This window comes from Mobula birostris, chromosome 31 (genome assembly GCF_030028105.1).
Source record: "Mobula birostris isolate sMobBir1 chromosome 31, sMobBir1.hap1, whole genome shotgun sequence".
NCBI lineage: Eukaryota > Metazoa > Chordata > Chondrichthyes > Myliobatiformes > Myliobatidae > Mobula > Mobula birostris.
Genome location: NC_092400.1, coordinates 36,465,771 through 36,477,299, shown reverse-complemented (window position 1 = coordinate 36,477,299; position 11,529 = coordinate 36,465,771). Strand labels below are relative to the sequence as shown.

General features: G+C 50.8%; 1 protein-coding gene across 3 annotated transcripts in view; it reads left to right on the top strand.

Annotated features, from left to right (window-relative positions):
- Window positions 1-244: 244 nt before the first annotated feature.
- The window catches only part of kctd10 (potassium channel tetramerization domain containing 10), a 46,418-nt gene continuing 35,133 nt past the window's right edge, over window positions 245-11,529 (top strand). The window contains exon 1 of one of the 3 annotated variants that reach the window (XM_072247590.1): window positions 245-295. In XM_072247590.1, the coding sequence (XP_072103691.1) occupies window positions 293-295 (3 nt within the window). In that variant the 5' untranslated portion in view covers window positions 245-292. The remainder of the gene's footprint in view (window positions 296-11,529) is intronic. The other 2 variants (XM_072247589.1, XM_072247591.1) reach the window with 2 other exon arrangements.

The window sequence follows — 11,529 nt, the reverse complement described above, 5'->3', positions numbered from 1 at the left end:
TAAAATAGAAATTACTTCAAAGACTCAGCTAGTCAGGCAGCATCTGCAAAGGAAAGACATTGGGGACCGGTTTAATATATGCGTAATAGGCCCCGCGAGAAATTAACCTATCGAACTGATTTGATGCGGAGCGGAAATGACGCACAGAGAGGAATAAATTCTGTGCGCAACAAAGCGGGGCGGAAATGACACAAAGAGAGAAGCAAATTCGGTGTGCCATCGAGCGGGGCGGAAGTGAGGTGGTGTCACCGGAAGTGCGCTTGCCGATCGCTGGGAGCGGAGTGGCGGGTTGATGGTGAGACGAAAACTTGGAAAGTTTTTGTTTTAATGTTAAAGGTGGAAACGTGAGGTGTTGGAAAGGGGTCGTGGTTCTGCTTCTAGGGACAGAAAGAAAGTTTGTGGGCGGAAGCGAACGGCAGCTTCATGGTGAATGGGATGGCGGGCGTGGTGGAAGTCGTAGGCCCGGGGGAAGGAAGGGGAATTTCTCTCTCTCTCCCCCGCCGCACACCCTCTCAACGCCCTGCCCTCTCTAACTTCCACATCTTTCCCACTCTCCAACGCCCTCACCCGACCCCGCCACCACACCCTCAACGCCTTCCCGTTCCCTGCCTCTCCACCCTTCCCGGACCCTGCCTCCCTTCCAACCCCACCACCTGCCTTCATCCCCATCCCCTGCCTCCATTCCCCCCAACGCCCTCCCCGTCCCCTGCCTCCATTCCCCCCGAGATCCTCCCCGTCCCCTGCCTCCATTCCCCCCAACGCCCTCCCCGTCCCCTGCCTCCATTCCCCCCAACGCCCTCCCCGTCCCCTGCCTCCATTCCCCCCAACGCCCTCCCCGTCCCCTGCCTCCATTCCCCCCAACGCCCTCCCCGTCCCCTGCCTCCATACCCCCCCAACGCCCTCCCTCCATTTCCCCCAACACCCTCCCATTCCCCCCAACTCCCTCCCTGTCCCCTCCCTCCATTCCCCCTGAGATCCTCCCCGTCCCCTGCCTCCATTCCCCCCCAACGCCCTCCCTCCATTTCCCCCAACACCCTCCCTCCATTCCCCCCAACTCCCTCCCTGTCCCCTGCCTCCATTCCCCCCAACGCCCTCCCCGTCCCCTGCCTCCATTCCCCCCAACGCCCTCCCCGTCCCCTGCCTCCATTCCCCCCAACGCCCTCCCTCCATTTCCCCCAACACCCTCCCATTCCCCCCAACTCCCTCCCTGTCCCCTCCCTCCATTCCCCCCGAGATCCTCCCCGTCCCCTGCCTCCATTCCCCCCCAACGCCCTCCCTCCATTTCCCCCAACACCCTCCCTCCATTCCCCCCAACTCCCTCCCTGTCCCCTGCCTCCATTCCCCCCGAGATCCTCCCTGTCCCCTGCCTCCGTTCCCCCCAACGCCCTCCCCGTCCCCTGCCTCCGTTCCCCCCAACGCCCTCCCCGTCCCCTGCCTCCGTTCCCCCCAACGCCTTCCCCGTCCCCTGCCTCCGTTCCCCCCAACGCCCTCCCCGTCCCCTGCCTCCGTTCCCCGCAACGCCCTCCCCGTCCCCTGCCTCTGTTCCCCCCAACGCCCTCCCCGTCCCCTGCCTCCGTTCCCCCCAACGCCCTCCCCGTCCCCTGCCTCCGTTCCCCCCAACGCCCTCCCCGTCCCCTGCCTCCGTTCCCCCCAACGCCCTCCCCGTCCCCTGCCTCCGTTCCCCCCAACGCCCTCCCCGTCCCCTGCCTCCGTTCCCCCCAACGCCCTCCCCGTCCCCTGCCTCCGTTCCCCCCAACGCCCTCCCCGTCCCCTGCCTCCGTTCCCCCCAACGCCCTCCCCGTCCCCTGCCTCCGTTCCCCCCAACGCCCTCCCCGTCCCCTGCCTCCGTTCCCCCCAACGCCCTCCCCGTCCCCTGCCTCCGTTCCCCCCAACGCCCTCCCCGTCCCCTGCCTCCGTTCCCCCCAACGCCCTCCCCGTCCCCTGCCTCCGTTCCCCCCAACGCCCTCCCCGTCCCCTGCCTCCGTTCCCCCCAACGCCCTCCCCGTCCCCTGCCTCCGTTCCCCCCAACGCCCTCCCCGTCCCCGGCCTCCGTTCCCCCCAACGCCCTCCCCGTCCCCGGCCTCCGTTCCCCCCAACGCCCTCCCCGTCCCCGGCCTCCGTTCCCCCCAACGCCCTCCCCGTCCCCGGCCTCCGTTCCCCCCAACGCCCTCCCCGTCCCCGGCCTCCGTTCCCCCCAACGCCCTCCCCGTCCCCGGCCTCCGTTCCCCCCAACGCCCTCCCCGTCCCCTGCCTCCGTTCCCCCCAACGCCCTCCCCGTCCCCTGCCTCCGTTCCCCCCAACGCCCTCCCCGTCCCCTGCCTCCGTTCCCCCCAACGCCCTCCCCGTTCCCCCCAACGCCCTCCCCGTTCCTCCCAACGCCCTCCCCGTCCCCTGCCTCCGTTCCCCCCAACGCCCTCCCCGTCCCCTGCCTCCGTTCCCCCCAACACCCTCCCGGTCCCCTGCCTCCGTTCCCCCCAACGCCCTCCCGGTCCCCTGCCTCCGTTCCCCCCAACGCCCTCCCGGTCCCCTGCCCCCGTTCCCCCCAACGCCCTCCGGTCCCCTGCCTCCGTTCCCCCCAACGCCCTCCCGGTCCCCTGCCTCCGTTCCCCCCAACGCCCTCCCGGTCCCCTGCCTCCGTTCCCCCCAACGCCCTCCCGGTCCCCTGCCTCCGTTCCCCCCAACGCCCTCCCGGTCCCCTGCCTCCGTTCCCCCCAACGCCCTCCCGGTCCCCTGCCTCCGTTCCCCCCAACGCCCTCCCGGTCCCCTGCCTCCGTTCCCCCCAACGCCCTCCCGGTCCCCTGCCTCCGTTCCCCCCAACGCCCTCCCGGTCCCCTGCCTCCGTTCCCCCCAACGCCCTCCCGGTCCCCTGCCTCCGTTCCCCCCAACGCCCTCCCGGTCCCCTGCCTCCGTTCCCCGCAACGCCCTCCCGGTCCCCTGCCTCCGTTCCCCCCAACGCCCTCCCGGTCCCCTGCCTCCGTTCCCCCCAACGCCCTCCCGGTCCCCTGCCTCCGTTCTCCCCAACGCCCTCCCGGTCCCCTGCCTCCGTTCCCCCCAGCGCCCTCCCGGTCCCCCTGCCTCCGTTCCCCCCAACGCCCTCCCGGTCCCCTGCCTCAGTTCCCCTCAACGCCCTCCCCGTCCTGTCTCCATTTCCCCCAACATCCTCCCTGTCTCTTCCATCTATTCCCCCAACACCCTCCTCGCCCCCTCCATCTATTTCCGCAACACCCTCCTCATCCCCGACCCACCCCTTCCCCAACCACCCTTCCCCTGGCACACACAATTCTTTCCCCTGAGCACCCATTCCTCCTGCTCTGTATCTACTTTCGCTGTCTGTTTCAAATACGCAACTGTTTTCATATGTGCATGAATTTATAAGTTTTAAGAGAAATTGATATTGCATTCAGTCATGTGGAGTTCTGTACTTCAGTAGCCAAATTGTCAAAAGGTATTAATGTTCATATTGAAAGAAGTTAAATTCACGGTTGCTCAGAGCCTAGGTGTGTGTTTGAAACAGCTCAACTATTTTTACAGTGAGTGACTGTTTGGAATTTAGTGATAAAGAGTTAAGCAAGATGTTGGTAACGTGTGAAGCTTGACAGATTTTACAAAACTTGTTCTTGGGCTGATCTCAGAAAAAGATTCACAGTTTAAAGAGTCAATCTGTCAGTGCTTATTCTAAAGTAAAATCAAAAATCCTGGAAGCAGACAGCAGCTCAGGCAACATTAATGGAGAGAAAAACATGTTAATATTTCAAATTGCTGACCTTTTATTCGGACTTGGCTCATTGAGTTGTTCCTTCTGCTTCTCTGCAGCTGATGAATATTTCTACCATTTTTGGTTTCATCATAGCAAAAATGTACTGCTGGTACAATTAATTTGCATAGGGGTCTGTTTATGTGTTAGAATTTTCATTGAGAAAAGATGGATGTGTTACTTGGATAGGATTGTGTATTAGTTGATTGGGCATAGTTGAGGCAAATAGGGTGGATAAATTCCGGGGGCCTGACATCATGTTCCCTTGGACCTTGGGAGGCAAGTGCAGAAGCTGCAGGGACCCAGCACAAATATTTAAATCATCCTTCATGACAGGTGAGGTACCAGAGGATTGGAGGATAGCTAATGGTGTTCCACTGCTCTAAAATAAACAGGAAATTATAGGCTAGGCCAGTGAGCCTGACATCAATAGTGGGTAAGTTATTGGGACCGGATATGAGTATTTGGGTAGACATGCATGGCTTTGTGCTTGGTAGGTCGTGTCTAACCAATCTTGGTGCTTTTCAAGTAAGTTACCAGGACAGTTAATGAAGGCAAAGCAGTGGATGTTATGTACATTGACTTTAGCAAGCAATTTGACAAGGTCCAACATGGGAGGTTCAGTCACTTGGCATTCAGGATGAGTTGTAAATTGGATTAGACATTGGTTCCATGGGAGAGGCCAGAGAGTGGTAGTAGATGGTTGTCTCTCTGACTGGAGGCCTGTGACTAGTGGAGTGCCACAGGGAGCGGGGCTGGGTCTGTTGTTGTTTGTCATCTATATCAACGATCTGGATGATAATGTGGTTAACTGGATCAGCAGATTTGGGGATGACACCAAGATTGGGGGTGCAGTGGACAGCGAAGAAGTCTGTCAGAGCTTGCAGCAGGATCTGGAACAGCTGGGAAAATGTCAGCTGGCATTTAGTGCAGACAAGTGTGAGGTGTTGCACTTCGGTCGGACCAACAGGGTAGGTCTTATACAGTGAACGGTCGGGTACTGGGGAGTGCTGCGGAACAGAGATCTGGGAATACAGGTCCGTCATTCATTGAAAGTGGCAGCACGGGTAGATAGGGTCATCAAGGAAACGTTTGGCACATTTGCCTTCATAAATCAAAGTATTGAGTACAAGAGATGGAATGTTATGTTGAAGTTATAAGATGTTGATGAGGCCTAATTTGGAGTATTGTGTTCAGTTTTGGTCACCTATCTGCAGTAAAGATGTAAAAATATTGAAAGAGTACCGGGAAAATTTACAAAGATGTGGCTAGGTCTGCGGGACCTGAGGTATAAGGAAAGATTGAATAGGTTAGGAATTTACCCATTGGAAAGTAGAAGATTGAGAGGAGATTTGAAGGGTGTACAGAATTATGAGGGGTACAGGTAGGGTAAATGCAGGTAGTCTTTTTCCAATGAGGTTGGGTGAGACAACATTCAGATGTCATGGGCTAAGTTTAAGGGGAGCATGAGGGAAAACTTCTTCACTCAGAGGGTGGTGAGAGTGTGAATGAGCTGCCAGCTCAAGTGGTGCACGCGAACTTGATTTCAACGTTTAAGAGAAGTTTGTATAGGTAGATGGGTGGCAGTAGCGTGGGGGTCTGTGCTCTGGGTGCAGGTCGATGCCAGTGGGCAGTTTAGATGGGCTGAAGGGCCTATGACTATCATGTGTTAGATAGGATACCAGATTATGGGATTCAAAATAAAAAAACAGGTTAATATGTCATGAAATTTGTTCACTTTGCGGCAGCAGTACAAGGCAATACTTGATAAATATAGAAAAAAAGCTGAATTACAGTAGTTGTGTGTGTGTATATAATGTTAAAATAAGTAGTGCTAAAAACATTTTTTAGAAGAAATACTGGGGTAGTATTCATGGGTTCAGTGTCCATTTAGAAATCTGATGGCAGGAGGAAAAAGCTGATACTGAAACTCGGATATGACGGAGACTCATACCTGTGATGGAGCTGATTAATTTTATAACTCTCTGCAACTTCGATCCTCTGTAGCAGCACTCCACCCCCACCCCCAATATCAGATGGCGATGGAGCCAGTCAGAATGCTCCCATGGTACATTTAGCTGCATCCTTTATAGTTGCATTGATACGTTGGAACCAGGTTGCTTCCTCAGGGATGTTGACATCCAGGAACTCTCTCCACTTCTGATTCCTCCGAGGATTGGTTTGTGTTCCCTTGTTCTACCCTTTCTGAAGTCTACCATCAGGTGTTTGGTCTTATTAAAAAAGGTTCATCCATCGTCATCGATGAAGATCTCAACACCGCTGATGGTGTCGAGACTAGCGTGTGATTTGGATTTAAGTGAGGGAGAGTTGCGCAGCGTCAGCCTCACTCTCTCTTCCCAATTCCCATCTGGATCCAGTGGCAAGACAGAGTCTAGACGGCTGGAGATGGGACTAGGCGCAGTGGATGACCAGGACGTCTTCTGTGTCTTGTCCGGCTCTACACGTTCCACGACGCTTGCAGAGACCGCCTTCTTGACCGTTGGACCTTCCACTGGTCTCATCCGCTCAATCCGCCGGAGTCTGTCTTCACATGCTGGGATAGACAACTCCCTATCACACCGAGGGTTTGAGACCCGTCGGCTACCCTCACCTGTTTTAGCCGGCTGGTCGAAGCCATTGCCTGGGGTGTGGCCGCTGTCGCATGCAAACAGCTACGAGGAGCCACAGGTGAGAACTGAGTGCCAGGTGGGGACCAAAGGTGGACAAACCACCCTGAAAAGAACATGACATGTTCCCCCACCAGAGGTGCTACCCCTCCCTGACACCCCTTTGGTCTTATTAACATTGAGTGCAAGATTGTTGCTATGACTCCACTCAACTAGCTGGTATATCTCGCTCCTGTACACCCTCTCATCACCTCCTGAGATTCTGCCAACAATGGTTATATTATTGCCAAATTTGTGGATGGCATTTGAGCTGTGCCAAGCTACACAGTCATGGGTGTCGAGAGTAGAGCAGTGCGCGCGTGTGCACACGCGCACACACACACACACACACACACACACACACACACACACACACACCCCTGAGGTGCACCATGTTCGTGTTCGTGATGTATTTTACTGCCACTCACCCCTTTAGCACATCTCATTACTCCTAACTCTCTTATGTAGCAATGTATTATGTGACGCTGAGTGACTTTAAAGATGATTTCATGAGCTTGCTATAAATATTCATACTAATTTGATGCTGTTGATGAGAGGAAGACAGAAAGCTCATTGTAAGACTGTTGGACCAGCCTTACCTGCTCCCCTCTGCTGCAGTGTTTTATTCTGTTTGATAGGCATGATTCAAATCATAGAATTTATTGATATGTTGTGGATCAGAGGGAAATCATTTAGCCCATTAAGTATGTGCTGTTTGTTTAACCAGAATCATTCCCTATTTCCCTGCACAGTCAAGCATTCACCCTATTCCTTTTCTGGAGTAGGCAGAGAATTCAAGACCGTACTACATTTTGCATTAAAGGATTTTTCTCGCATTTTCCATCTCTTTCCCCATCTGTTGTGTCTCCGATTTAGCAATATTGATGGCACTTCAGAGTAAGCGGTTAAACTACATTTCTTTCTGGCAGCATTAGATGTGACGGCACTGCAATTATTTCCTTGCATGAGCTGTGGTTACATCCTTCTGAGGAGTTGAGAAAGGGCTTTTTTTTTTTTTGAACGATTTTCAGTAGTGATTTGAGGAACCTCTGCGAAGAGCCTTTGGCAATGATGCAAGAAACTAACCACAACAAAGAGGAAAGTCTGCAGATGCTGGAAATCCTAAGTAACACACACAAAATGCTGGAGGAACTCGGCAGGCCAGGCAGCATCTGTGGAAAAGAGAACAGTCAAACAGGGAGCAGCCAACCCTGATGAAGGGCCTTTGTCGGAAATGACTGTTTACTCTTTTCCATAGATGCTGCCTGTCCTGCTGAGTTCCTCCAGCATTTTGTGTGTGTTACAACAAAGAAGAAATAAGTTTTTCATATCCATATACCAAATACATCATAATGTTACTTTTGAAACGTTTGAGTCACTATATTAAAGAAGGTGAGTGTAGTGGTCAATTTGCATCATTGATGCTGCACGCATTCGAGGTTGTTTATTGTCATTCTTTACGATACCTGTGTAAGCAGAACAAAATGATTGTTACTCCAGATCCAATGCAGCAGATTAAAAAAAACATAAAGAACACAATAAATATATAAGAACAATTCTATACAACACAATGTACACGTAACTGTATAGACTGTACGTAAAGTGGGGCTTGGTGATGTGTTTGTGTATGGTGGCTTGTAGGAAGTAATTGCTTTTTGAGCCTAGTGCTCCTAGTATGAACGCTGTGGGGTCTCTTCCCTGTTGTGAGTGGGACAGGCAGTCCATGAGCAGTGTGGGTTGGATCTGTTGTGATATTGCTGGCCTTTTTCTGTGTGTTTGTTCTTGATGGTGGGTAGGCACGTGCTGGTGATGTGTTGGGCGGTTTTAACTACCTGTTGTAGAGCCCTCCTATCTGCTCCAATGCAGTTGTATCTTGATAATTCATTGTTGTTTTTTGTTGCGAAGGACTGTATCCACAAGCTTAAAGACTTGCTGTGGGCTGGAAGCATTATTATCCAGACCTTGGTTAGGTACCTCGAGACCTCTAGGGATTGCTGTTCATATATATTGATTTGATACGTGTCCCTAGTGAGGAGTTACAGTACCTTTTTTGAAACCTTGTGATCTTGACAAGGTTCATTGTGATAGTTGTTGAGTCATAGGAATGTACAGCACAGAAATGGGCCCTTCAGCCCATCTAGTCCGTACGAAGCTGTTTACACTGCCTAGTCCCATAGATCAGGGGTCTCCGACCTTTTTTGCACTGCGGACCCGTTTATTATTGACAATATTCTTGCTGGGTCGGTGGGGGGGTAGGGTTGCCAACGGACAAGAGTAACCGTCAAATACGTTGTGTTTACCCCGAGAAGACTACAATTACCATGAAGCCTTGCACAGGCACCTGTGTGCGTATGTGTGACTTGCACATGCGTGTACGTGCCGATTTTTTTTTTCCTACAAATGGTTTTTGGCAATTCTGTTCGGGGAGGGGGGTATTAATCACGACTGGAATATAGAAGGTCAGTCAACTACAAGTCACTTTTTAGTGGCTAATACGCTCAATTTCGTTTCTAAAAGGGTTTATCTAAGGAATTTAATATTAAATGCACAGCACATATTTTCCTCGCATGAATATAGCGCTAAGTCAATTACTGTATATGTCACTTATAAGTCAACAGCATCATAACATTTTAATTAACGTTTGGATATTAAACGCACAGCGCATATTTTCCCCGTATGAACATACAAAATCATTGCAACACACCAATATCGCTGAATCAGTGGGAGCCCTGGGCTTGTTTCCCTGCAACAAGACAGTCCCATCGAGGGATGAGGGGAGACAGCGATACTCGAAGGAGGTTCCTTATGTCCAGTCTATTCCGCAGTTTAGTTTTTGTTGCATTCGTTGCAGAAAACTCCTCTTTGCAGAGATATGTTGGAAATGGAAGCAACGTTTTCAGTGCTTTCGTGGCTGTCTCAGGATACTCAGCCTTGACTTTGATCCAGAATGCCGGCAGAGATGTTATGTCAAACATACTTTTCAGCCCACCATCATTTGCAAGCTCGAGGAGTTGATCTCCCTCCCGCGCTGAGATGGATGACGCGTGGGTAATGACCTCGCATGCATAATGGCTCAACAGTGGGCGTTACAGGGAATGAGGAAAGGTGCAGCTGACTCATATCACCAAATCATATCGTTTCCTCGCGGCCAAGTAGTACATGCTTTGCGGCCCGGTGGTTGGGGGCCGCTGCCATAGACCTGTACTCCGTACTCCTGCCATCCATCTATCCAAACTTTTCTTAATGTAGAAATCGAGCTCACATGGACCACTTCTGCTGACAGCTCATTCCACACTCTCACAACCCTCTGAGTGAAGAAGTTTCCCCTCGTGCTCTCCTTAAACTTCTCACCTTTCACTCTTATCTCATGACCTCGTGTCCCACCCAACCTCACTGGAAAAAGCGACCTTGCATTTGCCCTAATAATTTTGTATATCTCTATCAAATCCCTCAATCTTCTACATTTCAAGGAACAAAGTCCTAACCTATTCAATCTTTCCTTATAACTCTGCCCTTCCAGACCCAGCAACATCCTTGAAAATTTTCTCTATACTCTCTCAACCTGGTTTACATCTTTCCTCCAGTTAGGTAACCAAAACTGCAAACAGTACTCCAAATTAGACCTCACCAATGTCTTGTACAACTTCAGCATAACATCCCATCTCCTGTACTCAATATTTTGATTTATGAAGGCCAATGTGCTAAAGCTTGCTTTACGACCCTATCTGCCTGTGACACCACTTTCAAAGAATTATGGACCTGTATTCCCAGATCTCTTTGTTCTGCCGCGCTCCCCAGTGCCCTACCATTACAGCAACTCAGTTACCACACAAAAGCACTGGTCACTTGTGTGTTCACTGTTTCTCAAAGCTGCCCTGGTTTCTTTTGTGTTGTGACTTCCTGCAATATGTTTCTGAGACAAAAATCGTTTGCTTTTCACTTCCTGTAAAGCCAGATTGCCTTGCACGTGTTAGAGTCCGTAACGGATAGTTAAACATTGTGGTTCTGCACAGTAGAAAAGGCAAAGGCTGAGTGGTCCCAAAAGCTGATATGGTGGCGCTCTACTGACTAATTCCTTGTAAAATTAGAGAAGAGGATGACAGAACTGAGGCCATTCTGCCCATCATGTTTACATCAGCCGGAAGAGTGATCTTCCTTCCTCCACTGGAGTTCCTGTCTTTTCACCATCCAGCACCTAGGCCATGCTCTCTTCTCACAACTACCTTGGGTCTAACACCACTGGGTTCAGGAACAGTTATTACCTACAGCCGCCAGACTCTTGAACTAATGTGGATAACTTCACTCCGCTCATCACAACTCTGAACTTGGACTACAACCTATAGACTTACTTTCAAAGAGTGTGAACAACTCATGTTCTCAGTAAATAACAATGTCTTCTTTTGCACATTGGTTATTTGTCAGTCTTTATTATAATTTTTCATAAATTCTATTGATTATTTTCTTGAAAATGTCTGCAAGGAAATGATCTTAGGGTAGCACGTGGTAACTTACTTTGTATACGTACTTCGATAATAAATTTAACTTTGACTTTACATGTATGCGTCATCCATTCAGGTGCTTTGCCGTTCGGCGTGGGCGATCATGTCTCTCCATCCATCATGGTCCCTGACCCTCCAAACTGTAATTGTTGCCTCCCCTATTTCTAACCACGATGTTATTCCATCTATCATTTTCATTCTCTGTCTGCCTCTGCTTTTTCCTTCCAGCTTTCCAGTTGTAACTAAATGTTCTAATGTCTCTCTTCGCATGATGTGTCCAAAGAATTTTGATTGCTGTTTTCTGATTTTTTTAAAATTATGTTTTGTTTTCGTTCTCTGTGGAACTTCTTCGTTGGTTATCCTGTCCGTATATGATATGCATAGCATTCTTTGAGGAACCACATCTCTACTGCATTGATTTTTTTCAGTTGCATTTGTGATGGGCCATGACTCGTAGCCACACATCAATATAGGACGAATGTAGCAGCTGAGGGTTCTAAGGTGGATGTCAATTGCTATTTTCTTGTTCGTTAGGATGTTTCTCATTTCTGTAAATGCTGTTCTTGCCATTGCTGTTCTTGCTTTTATGTCTGTTTTGCATTTGCCATCA